The following is a 24,459-nucleotide window of genomic DNA, read 5'->3' as shown; positions in this document are numbered from 1 at the left end:
TGGCTCTGGACATGATCTGTGACTGGATGGGGACTGAAATCCGGAGACTCTATGAGGACCCGTGCCTTGGGGGCACGTTTTTGTGCTGTGACAGCGCCCCCACGTGGTGGGTGCGCGATTGCCACAGTGATGCCTCCAAGCTGAGAAAGGACCTGCAACGCAAAGGTGGTTTTCTCTTCTTTCAGCGCACAAATGCTGCAGCCTCTGGCCTGGCAAAGGCAGAAGCGAGTCCCTGGAAGGGTTAAAGGGAAGGAGCCTCCATTCCTAGAGAGGCCAGGAGAGGGGAGGCCACCCTCACTTCCTGTCCCGGGGTCTCCATTGTGTGTTGTGGGGCGGAGGGGAGAGGAGGACTTTCTGCAAAAGGGGTAAGTCCTGCAATGATCCCCCCTCTGCAAAGCGCCCCCCTGCTGCTGCCAGGCTCGGCCAGGGGGCTGCGTGGACCCCAAGGGGCTTTTCTGCGGCTCTCGGGACGCTCCCAGCTGAGCTCCTCCGGCAATGAGGCAGGCACCTTCCCCTGCGCTTTCTCTGCAATCTCTAGCAAAAGGGCTTCTCTTTACCATGTTTATTTTTTATTATTTATGTTATTTATAGTCTGCCTTTCCCACTGAAACTCAAGACTCGGGTTACGCAGTGCGAGGGGACATACTAAAGGGAATGACAGGATCACACATTGGAAATAATGGGAGAGGCTTGAATGCTGATTGGAAATAATGAGAACCTGGAATGCCCATTGACTTGCATGGGCTCCATTGAAACGCATTAGAGCAAAAAAAAAAAGGTGCAAAGAAAAGGTGGAATGGATTTTGGAGGAAACTCTCTGGGCCCAGATAAACTGTTATGGGACTGGATTGACAGGCTCCATGCTGGAATGACGGCCCCTGGGTGTGGCAGAAGGGCTCGGGGACTGGAATGACAGGCTCCCAAAAGGCCCTTCTTTCACTTCCAGGAACTCTTCATTCCAGTCCCAGACCCCATCTGTCACACCCAGGCGACCTCATTCCACTCAGGGGCCTGTCATTCCATTCAGGGGCCTGTCATTCCAGTCCCAGAGCCCTTCTGTCACACCCAGGGGCCGTCATTCCACTCAGGGGCCTGTCATTCCAGTCCCAGAGCCTTCTGTCCCTCCCAGGGGCTGTGATTCACATTCTGGTCCCAGAGCCCTTCTCTCACACCCAGGTGCCATCATTGCACTCAGGGGCCTGTCATTCCAGTCCCAGAGCAATACTGATATGCCCAGGGGCCTTCATAACAGTCAGGGGCCTGTCATTCCAGTCCCCGAGCCCTTCTGTCACACCCAGGGGCCGTCATTCCACTCAGGGGCCTGTCATTCCAGTCCCAGAGCCTTCTGTCCCTCCCAGGGGCTGTGATTCACATTCTGGTCCCAGAGCCCTTCTCTCACACCCAGGTGCCATCATTGCACTCAGGGGCCTGTCATTCCAGTCCCAGAGCAATACTGATATGCCCAGGGGCCTTCATAACAGTCAGGGGCCTGTCATTCCAGTCCCCGAGCCCTTCTGTCACACCCAGGGGCCGTCATTCCACTCAGGGGCCTGTCATTCCAGTCCCAGAGCCTTCTGTCCCTCCCAGGGGCTGTGATTCACATTCTGGTCCCAGAGCCCTTCTCTCACACCCAGGTGCCATCATTGCACTCAGGGGCCTGTCATTCCAGTCCCAGAGCAATACTGATATGCCCAGGGGCCTTCATAACAGTCAGGGGCCTGTCATTCCAGTCCCCGAGCCCTTCTGTCACACCCAGGGGCCGTCATTCCACTCAGGGGCCTGTCATTCCAGTCCCAGAGCCTTCTGTCCCTCCCAGGGGCTGTGATTCACATTCTGGTCCCAGAGCCCTTCTCTCACACCCAGGTGCCATCATTGCACTCAGGGGCCTGTCATTCCAGTCCCAGAGCAATACTGATATGCCCAGGGGCCTTCATTCCACTCAGGGGCCTGTCATTCCAGTCCCCGAGCCCTTCTGCTACACCCAGGGGCCGTCATTACTGTCAGGGGCCTGTCATTCCAGCCCCAGAGCCCTTCTGTCACACCCAGGAGCCATCATTGCACTCAGGGGCCTATCCTTCCAGTCAAGGGCCCGACATTCCCGTCCCACACCCCTTCTATTACACCGAAGGGCTGTCACTTCAGTCAGGGGCCTGTCATTCCAGTCCTGGAGTTCTTCTGTCACACCCAGTGGGCGTCATTCCTGTTAGGGTCTTGTCATTTCAATCCCAGAGCCCTTCTGTCACACCCAGGAGCTGTCATTCCTGTTAGGGGTGTGTCATTCCTGTCCCGCACCCCTTCTGTCACACCCAGGGCCCGTCATTCCACTCAGGGGCCTCTCAATCCAGTCCCAGAACAGGCTATCTGGGCCCAGAGACTTTCCTTCAAAATCCATTCCACATTTTCGTTGCACCTCTTTTTTTGCTCTAATGCGTTTCAATGGATCCCATGCAAGTCAATGGGCATTCCAGTTTCCCATTATTTCCAATGGGCATTCAAGCCTCTCCCATTATTTCCAATGGGCAATCCTGTTATTCTTCATCAGATGCATGGAGGGCAAGAATGGATGCATTCTTCATCAGATGCATGGAGGGCAAGAAGAAACTGGTCAGATATATAGGTGAAGAGGGGAGGGCGGAGTAGATGCAAACAGTTATATTACCAAAGGAGTTAGCCGTGTTAGTCTGTAGTAGCAAAATCAAAAAGAGTCCAGTAGCACCTTTAAGACTAACCAATTTTATTGTAGCATAAGCTTTCGAGAATCACAGTTCTCTTCGTCAGATGCATGGAGGGCAAGAAGAGAAACTGGTCAGATATAGAGGAGGAGAGGTGGGGCGGGGTAGATGCAAACATCTCCTTCTGATATGCAGATGCCAACAGCTCTCTGATGTGGAGATCAGTTTGCCTCTGTAAAGGTTCAGAGGACTTAGCCCTGTTAGTCTGTAGTAGCAAAATAAAAACAAAAAGAGTCCGGCAGCACCTCCAAGACCAACCAATTCCACTGCAGCACAAGCCTTCGAGAACCACAGCTCTCCCTGCCAGATGCATCTGACAAAGAGAACTGTGGTCCCCGAAAGCCCTACATGCAAGTGTGACCAGCTGGGTAATGACTTTGTAAAAAATGCCAGTGGGTTTGTATTTGCAGATAAAGAAAAATTGTAGGGGTTTATAATTCAACTTGATAATGTTGTGAGTATTTACTCTACGTATGGGAGAAAACCAGATTAAAACATCTCCAGCCCACCTCCCCTCTGGTGCCAGCAGGACGGGCGTTGAGAAGAAAGCTGCCTCCAAACACAAAAACCGACCGTTAATGGAAATAATGTTAAAAATTGGGCAGGTAGCGCACTGGGCCAAAAGGAAGAGCAATAAAATTATAACCCTTGAGGACATCTTTTGGCGTGGTAATGCAGGCTGGTGGCTCTGGGGGTCTTCAGCGTCCAGGCCGAGGCTGCCTTGCTGGGAGCAGTTCTGGGTTTCATGGCCTCCGTCACACCTGATGGGCCCGTCTCAGGTAATAGCAGGCCCCACCTCCTGTGCAGGGCAGACCCTCGATCTGGTGTTTTGCTCTGGGCAGGGGGAAGGAGATCTGAGGGGGGTGGTATGAAGACAGCCCCCTTTCTTGAGATCTGGGTGGGATTTCAGCTCACAGGGAGCCTCTCGGACTATGGGTGACAGGATATGAGAAACCAAACTCTAGACCACTGCAGCAAGGAATCCAGTCTCTTGAGTCAATGCCGTTTATTCAGATATCTCGGCTTTGCCATATAGATGTCCACAGCATAATCAGAAGCAATACAAAGGCCTCTGTCTGCACACAGGCTCCTTGTTAAGAATAACGAAGTGACAAGAACGCACCTTCTAAGTACCCCCTCCCAACTCCCCCTCCTGTCTCGCCCACAGAGTGGGGAAGGTGTCCCAGGGCCGCAGCGGCGAGCCCTCCGAGATAGCGCCAGGCCCCTGGAGCAGCGGAATCTGGAAAGCAAATGTTAACCAGGTGCTGCACAGTGATACTGCAACGCAGTGGCTAAGAAACAGAGCAAAAGCAATATGGAGGGGCTGTGGACAACTGTCCTGACAGAGACCGAGACTGCACAGGGCTGAGGGGCCGATTAAGACAGTCTGCCCCTAAAGCTGGATGGGTCCGACTGGTTTTCAGGTGTCACTGGGGGATTTTTCAGTCTGGGAATGTGGATTCTCCTGCTGGTCTGGGCGACTGGCCACGCCCTGTTTGACCTCTGGAGTGAGGAAATGACCCAGGCGAGCGCCCTGCTCTCGCCTAACAGGACAAGGGAGAGGGCAGAAGCTCTTCGCCAAGCCTGCTCTCCGGCGGTGATGGCGGCCACGGACGCATTTAGGCCACCGTTTGGTCTGCGCGGGGGGCAGGGGGCAGTGGAGCTGTTCCGGTGGTCAGCGGCCTGCAGGAGGAAGTCGACAGCTCGGTGTCTCTCTGTGACCCCTTTGTTCAGCAGATGGCAGATAAGACCTCTTGCATCTGTTCTGGAGGAGGGTCCGGCCGTAGGGGCAGAGAACCCCCCCTACCCCTGAACCCCGCATGGCCGTATGGGAGGGGGAGGGGAGGGCCTGGCGGGGGTTTTGTGCAAAGGGAGCATCTGGGGGGAGAAATTCTCTAGCGCCCGTGAACGGCTGAGAAACGTTTCCCTGGCTTTCCTCCCATCTCCACAAACCTCCTTTCTTGCAAAGTTTGCAACCGAGCCCGCCTGGCTGCCACTTCACCTTCCCTTGTCCTGCCCCAACGGCGGCCATTTTTCCTCCTCCTGGCCTGTGATTGTGCATGTGCAATCCCAGTGAAAAAACCCTGATGGCTGCTGCTGGGGATTTGGGGGGGGGGCATGCGGGGACCTCCCCCCTGCAGAAGCCCCGGAGGTCCCTCCCCTGTAGTCTCAGGGCTGTTTTTCTGCTCAGCTGGGCGTGCCTGGAGGGGTGTTGTCCCTGTGCATTATTAACCACAGTTGCAGGATTTCTTCGGGCTCAGTGGACAGACGTGGTACTGGTCCGGCGCATGCATAAATCTGAGTCTCGGACCTGTTCTGTATTTCTAGGAGGGAAAGTTTCCCAGGCAGAGAAAAAAGAAAAGGTTTCCCCTGCCGGGCTAGTTTTCTCTGTGCAGGGAATCCTGCAGTCTGTCCCGTCACCCCGGGGCTCTTCCACCCCCTGACCAGCAGAGTCCCAGTCGGTCTTGGCTTCCCTTAGAGGGACGAGGGAGAGATTTTGGCTCCAGGCAGGGCCAGGGGCTCCTCTCCCTGGAAGGGACCTGCAGTTTGGGAGGAAGCATTTCAAAGAGAGTAGACGGATGAGCGAAGAATGAGGTGAAGAGATGGGGCCAGGCCCTTCTGAGCCAGCCTAGAGGGAACCCAGTTTCTCGTGCTGTGCCCTAAAGGCAGTGCAGAGAGAGGTTCTCTGAAGGGACTGGCGCAGGAGATGTGTGAGCACTAAAAAGGGTTTCCCACCTCCTTTCTTTCTCTCCCTCCCAGGCAGCAGTGAAAAGGCTCCCTTGATGGCTTCTCCACCGTCTCCTCCATGTTGTGAAGGGAAAAGACCAGCCATGCGGCCAGCTCAGGTACGGGGAGGGGGCCTTGGGGGCTCAGAGGATTGGGCTCCTTGGCCTTGGCTGTGGCGATACAAGAGGCCGAGGCTGCGCCCTGAGGAGGCAGGAAAATGGCCACCCACTGCCTAGGATGGCAGGTGCAGGACGATGGAAAAGGGTTTGGTCCTTTGCCCCATGGACGTCTCCGGCCTCTTCCCACAAGCCTGCCAGCCCCCTGCCAAGGTAGGCCACCCCTCTGGGCCCCAAGTGCCCCTAAGGAGAGCTGGGAGTGAGGAGCGAAATGACCCCAAGGGGCTCTTCTCCCCTCCCCTCCTCTTTGTGTTGGCCTTCCTGTATGAATCCCCTTCCTCTGTTTCTCCGCCCCCCCCCCCAGCACCAGCTTTCCAGTGGTGTAAAGAAACGCATTCTTTTCCTTCCAGAGTCCGGTGTCCTTCGAAGAGGTGGCTGTGCGTTTCACCCAGGGGGAGTGGAGCCTGCTGCGCCCGGCCCAGAGAGCCCTGTACAAGGAAGTCATGCTGGAGAACTTTGGGATCGTGGCCTCTCTGGGTAAGGGTCCCTTTCTCCTGGGCTGCCTCCTTCTGGTGGGAGGAGTGGCTGTGAGGAATACTTGAATGGGGAAGGCCACGGTTAGGCTGTCTCCCCTGGGCCCAGTGGCTGATCTCTGCCGCCCTCCATATTCCCTCCTCTGATGTGGGAGGGGGTATGGGTCTCTTTCTGGAGAGGGAGCCCCTGCCTGGCAGCCCTGGGCCTGGACCACGTGAGCGGCGTCAGAAGAGGTGCAGAGTGGAGCTTGGCCATCCCTCCATCTTGGGCCTTGCCTTGTATATGGGAGTCCGCCTCCTCTCCTCCTATTACAGTGGGTGGGGCATGTTCTCATTTGTTTGTGAGACCGAAATCTCCCCCTTTCCCAAAGGCCTTGACTTTCCAATCTGCGTCATGGTCTGAGCTTGACTGAAGAAAGCTAGCTCAGAGAGGAAGGAACGGAGCTGGAGCTGGGTGAGCTGAGAAGCCATCTTTTCTCAGACTCAGTGCGTCACTCGACAACTCAAGGTCCAGTCAGGGCTGAGCCGTTAATGGGCATTTCAGCTGCGTGAAGAACCAGGGAGTCCACGCAGAGCTCCTTGAGAACAGCCTCCCTGGGTCGAATCTCTGGGGAACGCAGAGACGGCTCCACAGGGGTTCCTAACTGGCTCTGTAACCACATATGTGAGCCAGGCCACAACCTGACAGTACTTGCAGTTCTGAACCAAAGTGCAGCCATTTTTACCAAAGACCTCGTCTCAGGTTCCTTGCACCTTACCTAAGTGGCTGGCTTCTCAGCCACTGGTTCTTTCTTAGCAGGCATTTCCAACTCACTTGTTCAGGGAGTAGGCAGAGAACTGCTGGCGCCATTATTACACCAGCACCCTATAGTCATACAGGGCCTCTTTCTGCTTCGCTCACCCAGCTCTTTCTGCCACAGAAAACAGGAATGGGGAGTAGCTGCCACCTGCTCCACTGCTCATCCCAGCCAGGCAAAGGTGGGGGGGGGGGGCTTTGCCACCTTTTCTGCTCCCATTTTGCCACTTGCTCCCATCCTGATTCCGTCCTGAGTTTCTTTCCACGGCTGCACCCTCTGGTGGCACACCCGGGTAGGAAGTGAGTTGTCTAGAACACGCTTACTCTTTTATAAAGTCAGATGTTTTTAATATTGATTTTAAACTGTAATTTATGCTTGATGTAACCCACCCTGAGCCCTCTCACAGGGAGGGAGGGATATAAATTGAATAAAACATAAACATCAACTTGGGATTCAGACATACAAGGCAGGTGAGGTTTTTTCATCTATCCCGTGGGGCCCACGCTTGCTCCCCATTACTCCATCGCTGCTCCCAATATCCATGGAGGCTCCCAATGTCCCTCTCCACATCCCCTGGTTCTTTGGGTCCTGCCAATCCCCTTTCTGTCCATCTCTCCGGCATCGTTCTCCCTCTCGAATCCCCAAGACGTCTCTTTGCATTCTCTTTCCCTCTCTCATTCAACAAAGGTTTGAGTGATTCTTGAATTAGGACTAATTTAGTAGATACTTAAAGGATTTCATCTTACCAAAAGTTTTGATTGCCGGCTGCCTTTTAAATATTCCTGTCTGGTTTGCTTTCAGTCTGCACTCTGCCCCACCCCTATTATTTGTCTGTTCTGTATTTCTGGAGGGACAGAATCAAGCCGCCTTAGAATTGCTGAATTTCTGTGCACCCAGAAGAGTTATGATTTTGTGTTTTTTCCCCATGTAAAAAGGATCTCAGGTTGCCAAACCTGAACTCATATCCCGGCTGGAAGAGGAGGAATTGCTGTTTCTCCCAGGCTCAGATGAAGAGGAGGAGTTGGCGGGTAAGTGCTTCGACCTGTCTTGGGACTGCGTGTTGCCTGCACTTCCTTCCAAGGGCTGGTGGGTTTCGGTGGGTTCTCAGAAGAGCTTGGCTGAGTTTTGAATGCTGAAATGGTGCCTGGAGATCTGGAAACTCTGAAAATCAGATACTTCTTCCTCCCCAGACAGATCACTTATGCCAAGCTTAGCCAGATATTCTCCAGGTTTCCAGGCAAGGTTGTTTGGCAGCCCTGTTACCCCAAGATCCCTTTCCCTGGAGCAGTCAGGCCTTGATCTTGGACCTTTTGCCTGCAAAGCCAAGCCTGTGCTTTATTGCAGAGGCATGACCCAAATCAACCCCACAGAGCTCTCGAGTGAAGACATCCACCGACCCAGCCGAGAGCCCTGCTGCAGGTGATCCCAAAGGTCCTGTCCCAGACAATTTACCAATATAAAATTTAGCATCTTGCAGGAGTCCTGGATGACTCTGGTCAGACCTGATTCAGATGTAGATGTGCACCTAAGAAGCTCTAAGTGTCGGCCATCTACCTGAATATCTCAGCATATAGAAAATGAAAAAGGTAGACACGTACCCTCTTTTGCTTTGAAACCCTACTTCTGTAGTCTTAGAGGCAGAAATAACTCTGGTTTCTTGTTACATTTTTCTCCATGTTGCTGGCTATGTCTGTTTAGACCTTCTGCCATGTGTAGAATTGGCTGTCCATCTTCTCCCCCCCTGCCCACCCACCTCCATCAATCACCCCAACAGAAAAATTCATTGCAACAAAAAAATATAAAACTGGTTCAATTTAAAAATGGCTCTCTCCTATGTCCTCTTGGGCGACATTTATCACCATACAAATGGCTACTCTGCTAACTTACTCCGCTAGAAATTTAGAAGGAATTGCTAAGGCAAGGGGGAGAAATGGGTGCAGCAGTTGGAGTTTAATGCCTCGGAAATCACAACCCCCACATCACACCTGGATTCTCTTTCTTCCAGCAGGAGGCGTGTGGGAGTCAGCAAATGACACGAAAGAATATCCAGTGATGGAGAAAGAGAAAGTGTATTCAGATGGAAAAGAACAAACTGAATATTGTGATGAACTGAAGGAGGAAGGAAAAGATCCTTATGAAGGGGGGAATTCTTCCAGTCTACTAGAGTGGAGTGACCCTATACAGGAAAACCTATACCCAGGCACTATGAACAGGAATGAGCTTACTGCAAGCAGGGAAAAAATCCCCAACAAATCAGATATTAATATTGAATGGAGCACATGTAACAAAAAGAAAATATTTCAGTTCCTGGAGGGTGGGAAAAGCTCCAGCTGGAGTGATAACCTTACTTCCCATCAAAGAATTCACTCAGGGGAGAAACCATACAAATGCCTGGAGTGTGGGAAAAGTTTCAGTCAGCGTAGAATCCTTTCTTCTCATCAAAGGAGTCACACAGGGGAGAAACCCTATAAGTGCCTGGAGTGTGGAAAAGGTTTCACTTGGGGTTATAATCTTTCTTCCCACCAAAGAGTTCACAGAGGTGTGAAACCATATACATGCCTGGAGTGTGGGAAAAGCTTTTATTGGAGTTCAGGCCTTACCTTTCATAAAAGGGTTCATACTGGGGAGAAACCTTATAAATGCCTGGAGTGTGGGAAAAACTTCCGTACGAGTTCAGACCTTGCATCACATGAAAGGATTCACACTGGGGAGAAACCATATACATGCCTAGAGTGTGGGAAAAGCTTCAGTCGGAGTGGAAATCTTACTTTCCATCAAATAATTCACTCAGGGGAGAAGCTGTATAAATGCCTTGAGTGTGGGAAAAGTTTCAGTCACCGTAGAATCCTTTCTTCTCATCAAAGGATTCACACAGGGGAGAAACCTTATACATGCCTGGAGTGTGGGAAAAGTTTCAGTGACCGTAGAAGCCTTTCTTCTCATCAAAGGATTCACACAGGGGAGAAACCCTATACATGCCTGGAGTGTGGGAAAAGTTTTGGTGATCGTAGAAGCCTTTCTTCTCATCAAAGGATTCACACAGGGGAGAAACCCTATACATGCCTGGAGTGTGGGAAAAGTTTCATTCACCGTAGAAGCCTTTCTTCTCATCAAAGGATTCACACAGGGGAGAAACCCCATACGTGCCTGGAGTGTGGGAAAAGCTTCCATTGGAGTTCAGGTCTTACCTCACATAAAAGAGTTCACACTGGAGAGAAACCATATAAATGCCTGGAGTGTGGAAAAGGTTTCAGTCAGAGTTCACGACTTATTGGCCATCAAAGAATTCACTCAGGAGAGAAACCCTATAAATGCCTGGAGTGTGGAAAAAGTTTCAGTTGGGTTCATAACCTTTCTTCCCACCAAAGACTTCACAGAGGTGTGAAACCGTATACATGCCTGGAGTGTGGGAAAAGCTTCCATTGGCGTTCAGGCCTTACCTCACATAAAAGGGTTCACACTGGGGAGAAACCATATAAGTGCCTGGAGTGTGGAAAAGATTTCAGTCAGAGTTCACAACTTAATGTTCATCAAAGAATTCACTCAGGGGAGAAACCTTATAAATGCCTGGAGTGTGGAAAAAGCTTCCGTTCGAGTTCAGACCTTACCTCACATCAAAGGGTTCACACTGGGGAGAAACCCTACAAATGCCTGGATTGTGGGAAAAGATTCAGTCGGAGTGATAAACTTACTTCCCATCAAAGAAGTCACTTAGGGGTGAAACCATGTAAATGCCTGGACTGTGGGAAAAGTTTTTCTCGGCATGATAAGCTTACTTCCCATCAAAGAATTCACTCAGGAGAAACCATATAAATGCTTGGAGTGTGGGAAAAGCTTCAGTCAGAGTGGAGGTCTTGCTGTCCATTAAAGGATTCACACTGGAAAGAAACCTTATAAATGCCTGGAGTGTGGGAAAAGCTTCCGTTCACGTTCAGTGTCATGTCTGACTACCCATTCATCCATGCCAATATTAATTCTGATGGTTATGTTCTAATGCCAGTTACTTTGATGCTTGAGTGTCTGTTAAGGTCAATATTGTCATAAGCCTGGAGTGTTTCAGTTTCCTATTACTAATATTCTAGTGGATTCTCACACTGGCAGGTGGCTGCCTATTTACAACTTTGAACTCTAGACTATGATGTGTCTTTCCTCTTTGTAGCGTGATAACACAAATATGCAAACTGTTCTCACATAGAAAGAACAACAATGTATGTTTGGGCATTAGGAGGGGGAAGGAAAGTCGGGTAGAAAAGAGAAGTGTATTGCCGATGTGGTCATTCTTGTCAAACATCTATGCAAACTACTTAGATGTTTACCTTACTTCTAAGTAGACCTTTGGATCTGAATATATAGAAATAGACTGATTTCTGAATAAAAGTCATTTAACCAAGGGACTGTGTCTTGCTATCATGAACCAGAGATCTGCCTGCTATATCCTGTAATCCAGAGCCTGACATTCAGTCCTTACCTCACATCGAATAATTCACACACGGGAGAAACCATATAAATGCCTGGAGTGTGGGAAAAGTTTCTCTCTGCATGATAAGCATACTTCCCATCAAAGAACTCACTTAGAGGAGAAACCATATAAATTCATGAAATGTGGGAAAACTTCCTCTCGGTGTGATAATCTTACTTCCCATCAAAGAGTTCTCTTAGGAGTCATTGTTGAGTAAAGATATAGGTCAATAGTTCCTCACGTTAGCCAAGTCCTGCTCCTCTTTCAGAATCAGTGTTATATTTGCCTCGTTCCACGTTTCTGGTATGTCCTTTCCCTTTAATATTCCATCCATCACTTTTTTCAGGAAAGGCCCCACTTCTTTAGCCATTACCTTATAAAATTTAGCCGTTATCCCATCAGGTCCTGGTGCCTTCCACAGCTTTGTCGATTGTATTGCCTCTGAAATCTCATTCTCAGTTATTTCTGCATTTAGTTTTTCTCTCAACTTTTCTGATATTACCGGTAAGTTAATTTTATCCAAATATCGGTCAATAGCGTTCACATCCACCCTTTTACTCTGCTATAATTTAGCATAAAACTTGTTAAACGCTCTACTTATAGCTGATTGGTAATTTAACATTTTGTTATTCTCCACAATCTTAGTTATCATTCTCTTTTCTTTTTTTCAATTGCCAAGCTAAATAGTTCCCCGGTTTGTTGGCCCCTTCAAATGTCTTTTGTTTTAACTTTTTCAATTCCCACTCTGATTCCTTATTCTCCATAACTCTTATTTGTTCTTGTAACATCCGTATCTCTTGATGTAATTTCTTTTTCCCTGGTCTTTTCATTAATTGCGTCTCTTTAACTTTAATTTTTTCCTGGATTTCTTTCCATTTTTCCTCTTTTCTTGTCTCTCGCATTTAAGTCCATTAAGATGCCTCCCATAACAGCTTTATAAGTGTCCCATACCTTGTGCGTTGGCACTGATTTGTCTAAGTTGTATAAAAAATCTGGTTTCTTTCTGTAACATATCTAGGTTGTTTTGGTGTTGTAATAAGTCTTCATTAATTCTCCATCTATACTTTTTCGCACATTTTCCAAATTTCCACATAATTGGGTTGTGATCTGAGCTCACTTTAGGCATTATTTCAGCATCCTTAGTCCATATTGTTAAGTCCTTTGAAGCCCAGATCATGTCGATTCTCGATAAAGATGAGTGTCTCGCAGAATAAAAAGTATATTGCTTAGTCTTAGGATTACTTCTTCTCCAAACATCTTCTAAATTCTCCTGATTTTGTATTTCAAAAAACGATAAGGGTAGTAGTCCCCTTTTGTATTCCTGTCGTTTTTTTGTCTGCTTGCAAATTTGCCACTCCATTAAAATCGCCCGCCAAAATTATTTGAGCATATGTCACTTGATCTAGTTGATTCATCAATTCTTTAAAAAAATTATCCTTCGCTCCATTTGGTGCATAAATTCCCACTATCAAAATCTTTTGCGAATTCCAAATAAATTCCACCGCCACATATCTGCCTTCCAAATCATTAAATATCATTTTAGGTTGTAGCTCGTCTTTAATATACAAAACAACTCCTCTTTTGGTTGTTGTGGGTTTTCCGGGCTGTATTGCCGTGGTCTTGGCATTGTAGTTCCTGATGTTTCGCCAGTAGCTGTGGCTGGCATCTTCAGAGGTGTAGCACCAAAAGACAGAGATCTCTCAGTGTCACAGTGTGGAAAGGATGTTGGCAGGTCATTTATATCTACTCAGGAGGGGTGGGGTTGAGCTGAGTCATCCTGTAAGAGTTTCCCAGGGTGTGGAATGCTAATGGCGGGAGGCTTCACTGTATCCTGAGGAGGTTCTTTTGCATATGGATTGGTGCTTGATGTGCTAATCTTCTCTGCAGGGCTATTGTCGGGTATAGAGTGTTTTGTTAGCCTGGTGTTTTTCAGAACTGGAAACCATGCTCTGTTCATTCTTAAGGTTTCTTCTTTCCTGTTGAAGTTTTGCTTATGCTTGTGAATTTCAATGGCTTCCCTGTGCAGTCTGACAAAGTAGTTGGAAGTGCTGTCCAGTATTTTGGTGTCCTGGAATAAGATACTGTGCCCTGTTTGAGTTAGGCTATGTTCAGCCACTGCTGATTTTTCAGGTTGTCCAAGTCTGCAGTGTCTTTCATGTTCTTTTATTCTTGTCTGGATGCTACGCTTTGTGGTCCCGATGTAAACTTGTCCACAGCTGCAGGGTATGCGGTATACTCCTGCAGAGGTGAGGGGGTCTCTACTGTCTTTTGCTGATCATAGCATCTGTTGTATTTTTCGGGTGGGTCTGAATACTGCTTGAAGGTTATGCTTTTTCATAAGCTTTCCCATCTGATCAGTAATTCCTTTGATATATGGCAAAAACACTTTTCCTGTAGGAGACTGTTTTTCCTTGGTTGTTTGATTCATCCTGGGTTTGAATACTCTTCGGATTTCATTTCTGGAGTAGCCATTTGCCTGAAGTGCGTGGTTTAGATGATTAATTTCCTCATTGAGAAAGTGCGGCTCACATATCCGTCTTGCACGATCCACTAATGTTTTCATTATGCCTCTTTTCTGTCGGGGGTGGTGATTGGAGTTTTTGTGTAAGTACCGATCAGTGTGAGTTGGTTTCCTGTAGACCTTGTGACCTAACTGAAAGTTTGCTTTGCGGATGACCAAGGTATCCAGAAATGGGAGTTTTCCCTCGATTTCTTTCTCCATTGTGAATTGTATGTTCAGGTGGATGTTGTTGAGATGATTCAAAAACCCTATCGATTCTTCCTCCCCATGGCTCTAAATGATAAATGTATCATCCACAAACCGGAACCATACACTAGGTTTGTGGGGTGCTGATTCTAGAGCTGTTTTTTCAAAATGTTCCATGTAGAAGTTTGCTATAACTGGGCTGAGAGGTCTCCCCATGGCCACCCCATCCATCTGTTCATAGAATTCGTTATCCCATTGGAAGTAACTGGTTGTCAGACAATGATGGAATAAGGCTGTTACATCCTCTGGGAAAATCTGATTAATAAGTGCAATAGTGTCTTTTACTGAAACCTTGGTAAACAGGGATACAACATCAAAACTGACAAGTATGTCTTGTGGATTGAGTTTCAGAGAACTGATTTTGTTGATGAAATCTGCTGAATCTTTGATGTAAGACGAGGCATAATGAAAACATTAGTGGATCATGCAAGACGTATATGTGAGCCACACGGAAAACCCACAACAACCATAGAAAAAGGAAATGTTCAGGAAATGGAGAGAAGGACAGACCTCTAAAAAGGAGTATATGAGGGTTACCAGGTACTGCAGATCAGCCATCAGAGAGGCCAAAGCTCAGTACGAGACGGGTCTGGCCAGGAGGGCTCGCTACAATAAGAAAAACTTCTACAGATATGTGAGAAGCAAACGCAAGGTAAAAGAGGCAGTTGGACCGCTGTTGGGAGTAGATGGAGAAACTCTGATGCAGGACAGAGAAAAAGCAGACAGGCTTAATGACTTTTTTGCCTCTGTTTTCTCTCTGAAGAACTCAGGCACATCTAGAGATAGTAGAAAATGTGGCAGGACACCTGAGTGGCTAATTGACATTGACAGAGAGATGTATTGTCGAAGGCTTTCACGGCCGGAGAACGATGGTTGTTGTGGGTTTTCCGGGCTGTATTGCCGTGGTCTTGGCATTGTAGTTCCTGACGTTTCGCCAGCAGCTGTGGCTGGCATCTTCAGAGGTGCTACACGGCAATACAGCCCGGAAAACCCACAACAACCATTGACAGAGAGGTTGTGGAGAAGCATCTGGCTGCACTGGATGAATACAAATCCCCTGGGCCGGATGGGGTGCACCCAAGAGTGCTGAAAGAACTTTCTAGAGAACTTGCAGAACCCCTGTCCATTATCTTCAAGGCCTCCTGGAGGACTGGGGATGTGCCACAAAATTGGAGAAGAGTGAATGTTATACCAATCTTTATGAAAGGGAGGAAGGATGACCCGGGAAACTACAGGCCGGTCAGTCTGACTTCTGTTGCTGGGAAGATATTAGAACAGATTTTAAAGGGATCAATCTGTAAACATCTGAAGGACCACTCAGTGATCCGGGGAAGTCAGCACGGTTTTGTTCCTAACAGATCTTGCCAGACCAACCTGGTTTCCTTCTTTGATCGAGTGACCAGCTTACTGGATCGGGGGAACTCTGTTGACGTTATTTATCTGGATTTCAGTAAAGCTTTTGATAAGGTCCCCCATGACATTCTGATGGGCAAACTGGAAGACTGTGGAGTAGACTATAGGACAGTTCAGTGGATAGGGAACTGGTTGGAGGACCGCACTCAAAGAGTGGTGGTCAACGGCGTTTCATCAGATTGGAGGGAGGTGTCCAGTGGGGTGCCGCAGGGCTTGGTTTTGGGCCCGGTACTTTTCAATATTTTTATCAATGATCTGGATGAAGGAGTGGAAGGGCTGCTCATTAAATTTGCTGATGATACCAAATTGGGAGCGGTAGCAAACACCCAAGAAGAAAGAATTAAAATTCAACAAGACCTGAATACTCTGGAGAAGTGGGCAGCTGTGAATAGGATGCAATTCAACAAAGACAAGTGCACAGTATTACATCTGGGCCACAAAAATTGGAAGCACAAATACTGGATGGGGGATACACTTCTGGGCAGTAGTATATGTGAAAGGGATCTTGGGGTAAGAGTGGACTGTAAACTGAATATAAGCAGTCATTGTGGTGCAGTGGCAAAAAAGGCTAATTCAAACCTGGGTTGTATCAAAGGGGCCATTGCATCGAAATCGCAGGAGGTCATAGCCCCTCTCTATACTGCCTTGGTCAGGCCACACCTGGAGTATTGTGTGCAGTTCTGGAGGCCTCACTTCAAAAAGGATGTGGACAAAATCGAGAGGGTGCAGAGGAGAGCGACGAGAATGATCAGGGGTCTGGAGACTGAGCCCTACGAGGAAAGGCTGAGGGCCTTGGGAATGTTCAGTTTGGAGAAGAGGAGGTTGAGGGGGGACATGATTGCTCTCTTTAAATATTTGAAAGGCTGTCATTTGGAGGAGGGCAGGGAGCTGTTCCAGTTGGCAGCAGAAGGTAGGACGCGAAGCAATGGGCTAAATCTACATGCACAAAGGTACTGGCTGGATATTAGGAAAAACTTTTTCACGGTCAGAGTAGTTCAAAAGTGGAATCAGCTGCCTAGGGAGGTGGTGAGCTCCCCTTCACTGGCAGTTTTCACGAAGAGGCTGGATGAATACTTGTCAGAGATGCTTTAGGCTGATCCTGCACTGGGCAGGGGGTTGGACTAGATGGTCTGTATGGCCCCTTCCAACTCTGTGATTCGGTGATTCTATGAAGGTCTAGATATGCTGTGCAGGATCTACCATATTTTGAGTACTGAACAATAGTTACGCCATGTTAATTTGTTAGTTGTTAGCCTTTCCTTCCCTCCAGGTTGAAGGCATAGCCGGACGGCTCCTTCCGTGGGAGAGAATGCACGTCTTATCTTCTGTCTGCAACTTCGGCCTTGAGGCACCTGCTTTCTCACAGATGAACGCTCAGCACTGGGAACTCTGGGCGGGGGGGGGGGGGGAGGATGGGAACCAAGGGGTTGAAGTGTAACTGCTTTCATCAGGTACCTCAGTTCTAGCAAAGCCTGTGTTCAGCTAGGACTATCTAAGTTCTGGAATATGGACCCAGGGCCTGTATGCTGTCTTTCTAATAAACCTTTTGAAATCAAGAGACTTTGTCATCTTGCAGAAGGGAAGGGGGCAGACGCTGGCCAACTGGTATGCCATGTCTGACAGGACTGGAGGGTGAAGGGGGGTCTTAAGGGGGGCCAGAATGTCAGGATGTCAATTCTCTAGCCAGAGTAACGCCATGTTAACTTGTATTATAATCAGTAGTTGTCTAGTTTTCCTCCCTCTAGGCCCCGGTGTCGTCCAGGCCACTCATATCCATGGGAGTAAAGAGTCTTATCTATCCACTTCAGCCAACGACCTTGATGTCCTCGTCTTCTCAGGCCTTCACAGACAGGACTAGGGAGGAGAGGCTGGGAATGGGCGTTTGATGTGTTGTAACTTTCGTTTTACATGCCATTTTCAACAAAGCTTTCGTTCAGCCAAGGACCTCTAAAGCCTTTGGATTATGGACATCTGTATCCTGACCATAGTCTTTCAATAAACCTTTTGGAATCAAGAAACCCTGTGCTTCTTGCTGAAGGGGGGAGACGAACTCTAGATAACTAGGATTCCATAATCTGACACCATGTGTCTGACGAAGGGAGCGCTGACTCTCGAAAGTTCCCTCCCTGGAAATCTAGTTGGTCTCTAACACCAGAGAGCCACACATTGGACTCCACACAGAGGGGTCCGTTCATTAGAGCTAACAGTTTTTCCCCAGAAGTGAACTAAATGGATGTGAAAAGCAACCTGGCAGAGCGCACCATAACCGGTTCAAAACCCTCCCTCCTTTCTCACCGTCCGTCCTTTTCCTGTCTTTCTGGCCTGCAGATCCCATTCCAAGCTGGACTCCGCAGAGGAGATTCAGGCATGCTGGACAGAGAGAGATGACTCCCCAGTGGCACCGCTGGATCGCACCAGAAGGTGGGCAAGCCCAGTCCACTTGCCACGTTGCATGAGTGGTGGTCTTCATTCGGGATTGCCCCCCTGGTCTCCAGCTCCATGACAGGGGCCATCGGTTGAGGCTTTTGGGAAAGGCTCTCCCCACATGGCCAGACAACCCAGGAGAACTGGAATCAGAACACACCTTCCCTCCCATCCCCTAAGGTGAGAAAGGCAAAGTATAAACAAAGGTAAAGGTAGCCCCCTGTGCAAGCACCGAGTCATTACTGACCCATGGGGGACATCGCAGACTTTGTTATGGGGTGGTTTGCCATTGCCTTCCCCAGTTATCTACAGCCCCAGGAAACCGGGTATTCATTTTTCCAAGGATGGAAGGCTGAGTCAACCTTGAGTCGGCTATCTGAACCCGGCTGCCGCCAGGATCGAACTCAGCTGGTGGGCAGAGCTTGGGCTGAAGTACTGCAGCTTACCACTCTGTGCCACGGGGCTGTTGTCGTAAACAACTTAAGTAAATAAATAATTTTTTAAAATTCTCAGCCATCGCAAGGGTTAGCTCAGGAGCAACTAGTGTGACACAACTCAGACATAATCTTACACTGAATAGCCCCTTCAGACTTCCATCTGATGGCCAGTTTTATCAGCATTGTGTTCTATGCTTTTCTCTTGTAGGTTCCTTGGAGAGTAGCCACAACATGGAGAAACCCTAAAAGAAGCAAGGAAAACGGACCCTGTTTTGCGACAAAATGCATGAGACACCAGATACCCCTTGGGCAAAGAAGCAGGATCCCTTCGCCTCTCCTAGGTGGGCCCACCTACTCCAAATGCTCTTTTCATTCAGGTTCATGATCTGTTCTAATTTTTTTTCCAAGAGTCCCCAGAGTGGTTCTCCTGGCTCAAGTGTTTCCTTACATCTCTTCCATCGGTTTCCCCCACTCTAAGCAGGTCTTCTTGGTATGGACTGGGACTTGTTTGGTGAACAAGAGAACCAACATCTTCCACTAAATGGTAACTTGGAAAAGCCCCACAAATGATGCCCTCCAGACAAGGACTGCAGGGCCTGCGACATCCCCGTTGCAGAGGAGTGTGTGCAAAACGAAACAAGAGAGACAGAAATCACCTTTTGTTAAAGCAGCCTCCAAAACTGTGAACCAAATACAGGAAACCAAATCATGGTGACACCCTCCCACAAAAAAGTTGGTGTGTTTCCTTTTAGAATCGTAAAAGCATAACATTGGAAGGGGCCTTACACACCATCTAGTCCAACCCCTTCTCAGTGCAGGAACATTACTTAAAGAGGGAAAACTTTCTCGAAGGATTGTCGAAGGCTTTCACGGCCGGAGAACGATGGTTGTTGTGGGTTTTCCAGGCTGTATTGCTGTGGTCTTGGCATTGTAGTTCCTGACGTATTGCCTTCGACAATACATCGAACACCTCTATGGGGAGGAAACATTCCAACAGCCCCGGAGATTGGAAACACTTCGGAACAAGAAAGCACATCTACTCTGTTCTTTAACCTTTACATCTTTTCCACACTGTGACACTGAGAGATCTCTATCTTTTGGTGCTACACCTCTGAAGATGCCAGCCACAGCTGCTGGCGAAACGTCAGGAACTACAATGCCAAGACCACGGCAATACAGCCCGGAAAACCCACAACAACCATCTTTCTCGAAGGACTTGGTCTCTAGGGACCTAGTCATCCTGATTGCTCTCCTCTGCACCCGTCCTATTTGTCCACATCCGTTTTGAAGTGAGGCCTCTGGAACTGCAGACTTCAATCATAGGCTGCAATTCTGAAGACACTTCCCTGGGAGTAAGCACTATTGAATAACATGGGACTTACATCTGAGTAGACCTGTTTAAGATTGCTTTCCTCCCTCCTACTAGCCATTAGCCTACTCTGCCCTTTCTAAAACAATCTTGCCCGGCCACAGAAAAAGGAAAATTTGTAGAAAAAACACAGGTCTTTTTAGGTGGGCTGGGGGAAGGAGGAATTCAGAGAATCCTGCCTGCCTGCCCGCCTGCCCTTGGTCAACGGAGATTCGGAGCAATTCACACAAGAGCACCCCCTCATTGTTGGGGGGGGGAACTGCAAAGCACAAGGAAATATGACACCAACAGCCAACAGCGGGAGCTGTTGGGACCAGGCGCATTGTGCTTCCCACATATAGTTTATTACATGTACAAATTAAAACGTACACAACAGATTTGGTTTGACATGTTGAGAAATATTTCAGCGTTACTTTTAACGGAGATCCCTCTACCTGATTAGTGTTGCCTGTTAAAGCTAAGGGGCATATCCTGCAATGAGCAAATGGGAAAGATCCCTGTGGTGAACCATTGCCACATCCCTCCGTGCTGAGATACGAGCATACTACCATGTCTTTAACACTCCTTGTGCGATGGTAACCTATCCTAGGGACCCTATTGCAACCACTAATGTCAGACAACAGATGCCAGTGTCGGTAGATAATATCCTTTATTTCTTTGGCTAACAGTGTGAATTCTATTGCCCAAGTTATGCTATCAGCCGCATGTGGTAATTTAGGCTCCAACAGTTTTCCCATTGGGATAAATCTAGCTCGTCTCTCTGCCTGATGTACTACCTTATGAGGATAACCCCTTGCCAAAAAGGATCTCCTCATATCCTGACATCCCCTGGCAAAATCCTCTTCCCTGGTGGAATTTCTTTAGAAACGTAAGAATTAGCCATATGGAAAAAATACCATGGGCTCTAGAAAGGGGAGGGCGGATAGGCAGGCATTCTGTCCTCCTCCATCACTGATCCTGACTGGAGAAGGAGGGAGGGGGCATTGCCACCTGCTCCACACATGATGTCGTCCATGTGAAGGGGGGTGGGCTTTGCTACCTGCCCCACCCGATACAGGCTGGGTAAAGGGGGGTGGGCATTGTGATCTGCTCCGCTCCTGATCCCAGCTGGGTGAAGGGGAAACAGGCATTGCATCCTGCTCCACACCTGATCTCGGTCACGTGAATAGGTGGGGGGCTTTGCTACCTGCTCCACATCTAATACAGGCCGGATAAAGGGGTGGTGGTATTGCCACCTGCTCTGCTCCTGATCACAGACAGGTGAAGGGGAAATGGTCATTGCCTCCTGCTCCACACCTGATTACAGATGGGTGAAGGGGGTGGGTATGGCTGCCTGTTCGGTGCCTTTTTCTGGTAGGTTGAAGGGAGTGAGTATTGCCACCTGCTCCACTCCTTATTCCGGCTGAGGGAAGAAGGGCATTACCTCCTGGTCTTTGCCTGATCCCAACCAGATGAAGGGTCAAGGTGGGTATTGCCACCTGCTCCACTCCTAATCCCAACTGGGTTATGACGGGGGGCGCGAGTTGCCACCTGCTCCGCTCCTGATCCCAGCTGGCAGAAGTGGGAATGGGCATTGTCCACTGGTCTGTGCCTGATCCCAGCCAGGTGAAGGTGCGAGGTGGGCATTGCCACCTGCTCTGCTCCTAATACCAGCTGTGTTAAGGCAGGGGGTGAACATTTCCACCTGCTCCACTCCTAATACCAGCTGGCTTAAGGCTGAGGTGGGCATGACCACCTGCTCAGTGACTTATTTCGGTCGATTGAAGGAGGTGGGCATTGCCATTTGCTCCACTCCTTATCCTGGCTGGGAAGGGAAGAAGGGTATTGCCTCCTGCTCTGCACCTGATCCCAATCAGGTGAAAGTATGGGGTGTGCATTGCCACCTGCTCCACTCCTGATCCCAATAGGGTGATGGCTGGGGTGGGCACTGCCACCTGCTCTGCTCCTGACCCCAGCAAGGTGTAGGGAGGCAGACATCACCATCTCTGCTCCTGATCCCATTTGGGTGAAGGGAGCAGGCATTTCCACTTATTCTGCTACTAATACCAACTGGGTTGTGGTGGGGTGTGGGCATTGCCACCTGCTCCAATACTATTATCACTTGTGTTAAGGTGAGGGGTGGGCATTTCCACCTACCCTGCTCCTAATACCAGATGGGTGAAGGAGATGCGGGTATTGTCACTTGTTCTGCTCCTGATTCTGGCAGGTTGAAGGGGGACAGGCATTGCTGCTTGCTTGGCACCTGATCTCCAGCTGGCTGAAGTGGGGCAGGCATTGCCTCCTGCTATTCCTGATCTCAGCTGAGTGAAGGGGAGTGGGCATTGTTACTTGCTCCACTCCTAATACCTGCTGCATTATGGTGGAGGGAGGGCATTTCCACCTGCTCCACCCCTGATACCAGCTGGGTTAATGTGGGGTAGTAGGCATTCCCATCTGGTCCTCCCCTAATATTAGCTGGGTTAAGGCGGGGTGTGGGAATTGCCAGGGGTGGGCATTGCCACCTGATTTGATTCTAATACCAGTTGGGTGAAGGCAGAGGATGGACATTGCCACCTGATCCACTCCTGATCCCAGATGGCTGAAGGGGGGACAGGCAATGCCAACTGCCCCACGCCTAATACCTATGATGCAAAAAGGAGGGAGGTGAATCCCACAGGGAACAAAAGAATCAATTTCATACCATTTATAATACAATGAGTCAATTTATAAGTGCAATTGAAAGTGCAAAGTGCTGACAATTCATAAATATTACCACAATATAACAAATTCATAAATATCCATTCACAAATGTCCATACAAGTCCATGCCAGGCAACATTTCATATATGAGCATTCTCCAAATAGTCCATAACTTCCGGGTAAATCCTTGATGAAACAGTTTTTTACTTTCTTTCCAGATCTTCTTTCTTATGCATTCATAAATGTAAAGTAGAAAGGCTTTCCTGCCATGAGGTAAGTTATAAAAACAACAGTCAACCTCACCCCTGCAAAACACTCGTGGGGTGAGTTGTAAAGGCAGCAGTAAACCTCATTTCTGCGTAACCCTCAATCTGTGGCCGGCTGCAAGCAGATTTCGCGCTTGCTTCTTCAGGAGTCTATTTCAAAGCCCCCATGGGGAACACCCCTAAGCACTTAAATCACTCAACCCGGACAAGGCGGAGATGTTTCTTTGAAATAGATGGGGGCTTTGAAATAGACTCCTGAAGAAGCAAGCGCGAAATCTGCTTGCAGCCGGCCACAGATTGAGGGTTACGCAGAAATGAGGTTTACTGCTGCCTTTACAACTCACCCCACGAGTGTTTTGCAGGGGTGAGGTCGACTGTTGTTTTTATAATTTACCTCATGGCAGGAAAGCCTTTCTACTTTACATTTATGAATGCATAAGAAAGAAGATCTGGAAAGAAAGTAAAAAACTGTTTCATCAAGGATTTACCCGGAAGTTATGGACTATTTGGAGAATGCTCATATATGAAATGTTGCCTTGCATGGACTTGTATGGACATTTGTGAATGGATATTTATGAATTTGTTATACTGTGGTAATATTTATGAATTGTCAGCACTTTGCACTTTCAATTGCACTTATAAATTGACTCATTGTATTATAAATGGTATGAAATTGATTCTTTTGTTCCCTGTGGGATTCACCTCCCTCCTTTTTGCATCATAGTTTATTACAGGGACGGCCTAATTCTCTGTTTGTTTCCACTCCTTTTTTTTAAAAAAGAATTTTTATTGGATTAGAAACATATAACAATTATAATCACATTCTTTAATTTTTTTCTAATTCTAACCCCCTCCCTTTCCCCCCCTTTTTATTGACTTCCAACAGTTTTCCAACCCCCTATCCACTTTCCCTCTACTCCTTCATATTTATTTTATTTGTTTATTATAATATACTTTCAGATTCTTCTAAGCACTATTTCCACTTCCTTTCACATATAAATTGTCATATAAATTGTCATATAAATAAAATCCTCTTAATCTATCTTCTTCATTAAAACTACTAATAATATTCATTTTGATAACCTGTGTTTTATCTTACTCCTTCTATTCTCTTCAATATGGGACAAACAATTTGCCCCCCTTTATACATCAATTCCAATACTTCTATACACATACATATTATACACACTTATTGTCATTTGCTTAGGCTTCTGTTCTATATGTTGTTCTTTATCTATACATATACCATAAGTCTAACAATTAGACCTATCTTTGAATTTACGTATGTATGTATATATTCACTCTATGTTATACGGTTATCTTTCCAAAAAATATAGATTAGTTAATTTCTATCCCATTAATTCTCATAGTATCAACGCTATTGCTACTTAATATAATACTTAAAAATCATATAAAGTTGCTTAGAATTTTTCCATTAACTCTCCACCCCCTCGGTATAGTCACTTCTCTCCTCTTGTGTACCTCAATAATTTTCAAACTGCCACAGTTGTTTGTTTCCACTCCTAATACCAGCTGGGTTGTGGGGAGTGGCCATTACCACCTGCTCCACTAATAATACCAGTTGGGTTAAGGCATTGGACAGGCATTGCCACCTACTCTGCTCCTAATACCAGCTGAGTTAAGGCAGGGATGGGCATTGCCACCTACTCTGCTTCTAATTTTAGCTGGGTAAAGGCAGGGGTGGGTATTGCAGGGGGTGGGCATTGCCACCTGCTCTGCT

At 48.0% G+C, this 24,459-nt stretch overlaps 2 protein-coding genes across 2 annotated transcripts; both read left to right on the top strand.

The window, feature by feature from the left end:
* Positions 1 to 288: 288 nt before the first annotated feature.
* Positions 289 to 18,791, top strand: LOC129329049 (zinc finger protein 586-like). The gene is made up of 5 exons (XM_054978446.1): positions 289 to 365; positions 5,493 to 5,578; positions 5,986 to 6,112; positions 17,873 to 17,965; positions 18,614 to 18,791. Exons 2-5 carry the CDS (start codon positions 5,516 to 5,518, stop codon positions 18,649 to 18,651), a joined length of 321 nt encoding a protein of 106 aa, XP_054834421.1. The 5' UTR covers positions 289 to 365; positions 5,493 to 5,515; the 3' UTR covers positions 18,652 to 18,791.
* On the top strand, positions 8,922 to 11,277 carry LOC129329046 (zinc finger protein 345-like). Its single transcript, XM_054978443.1, has one exon. The coding sequence runs from the start codon at positions 8,958 to 8,960 to the stop codon at positions 10,716 to 10,718; it is 1,761 nt and encodes a 586-aa protein (XP_054834418.1). The 5' UTR covers positions 8,922 to 8,957; the 3' UTR covers positions 10,719 to 11,277.
* Positions 18,792 to 24,459: the final 5,668 nt, after the last annotated feature.

This window comes from Eublepharis macularius, chromosome 4 (genome assembly GCF_028583425.1).
Source record: "Eublepharis macularius isolate TG4126 chromosome 4, MPM_Emac_v1.0, whole genome shotgun sequence".
NCBI lineage: Eukaryota > Metazoa > Chordata > Lepidosauria > Squamata > Eublepharidae > Eublepharis > Eublepharis macularius.
The sequence above is the reverse complement of the archived record's forward strand: the minus strand, read 5'-3'. Positions and strand labels throughout refer to the sequence as shown.

Coding starts and splice junctions, on each gene's coding strand:
- LOC129329049 (XM_054978446.1), top strand. CDS start 5,516: ATGGCTTCTCCACCGTCTCCTCCATGTTGTGAAGGGAAAAGACCAGCC. Junction 6,113..17,872: donor TGGGATCGTGGCCTCTCTGG/GTAAGGGTCCCT, acceptor TCTGGCCTGCAG/ATCCCATTCCAAGCTGGACT. Junction 17,966..18,613: donor CCGCTGGATCGCACCAGAAG/GTGGGCAAGCCC, acceptor TTTCTCTTGTAG/GTTCCTTGGAGAGTAGCCAC.
- LOC129329046 (XM_054978443.1), top strand. CDS start 8,958: ATGGAGAAAGAGAAAGTGTATTCAGATGGAAAAGAACAAACTGAATAT.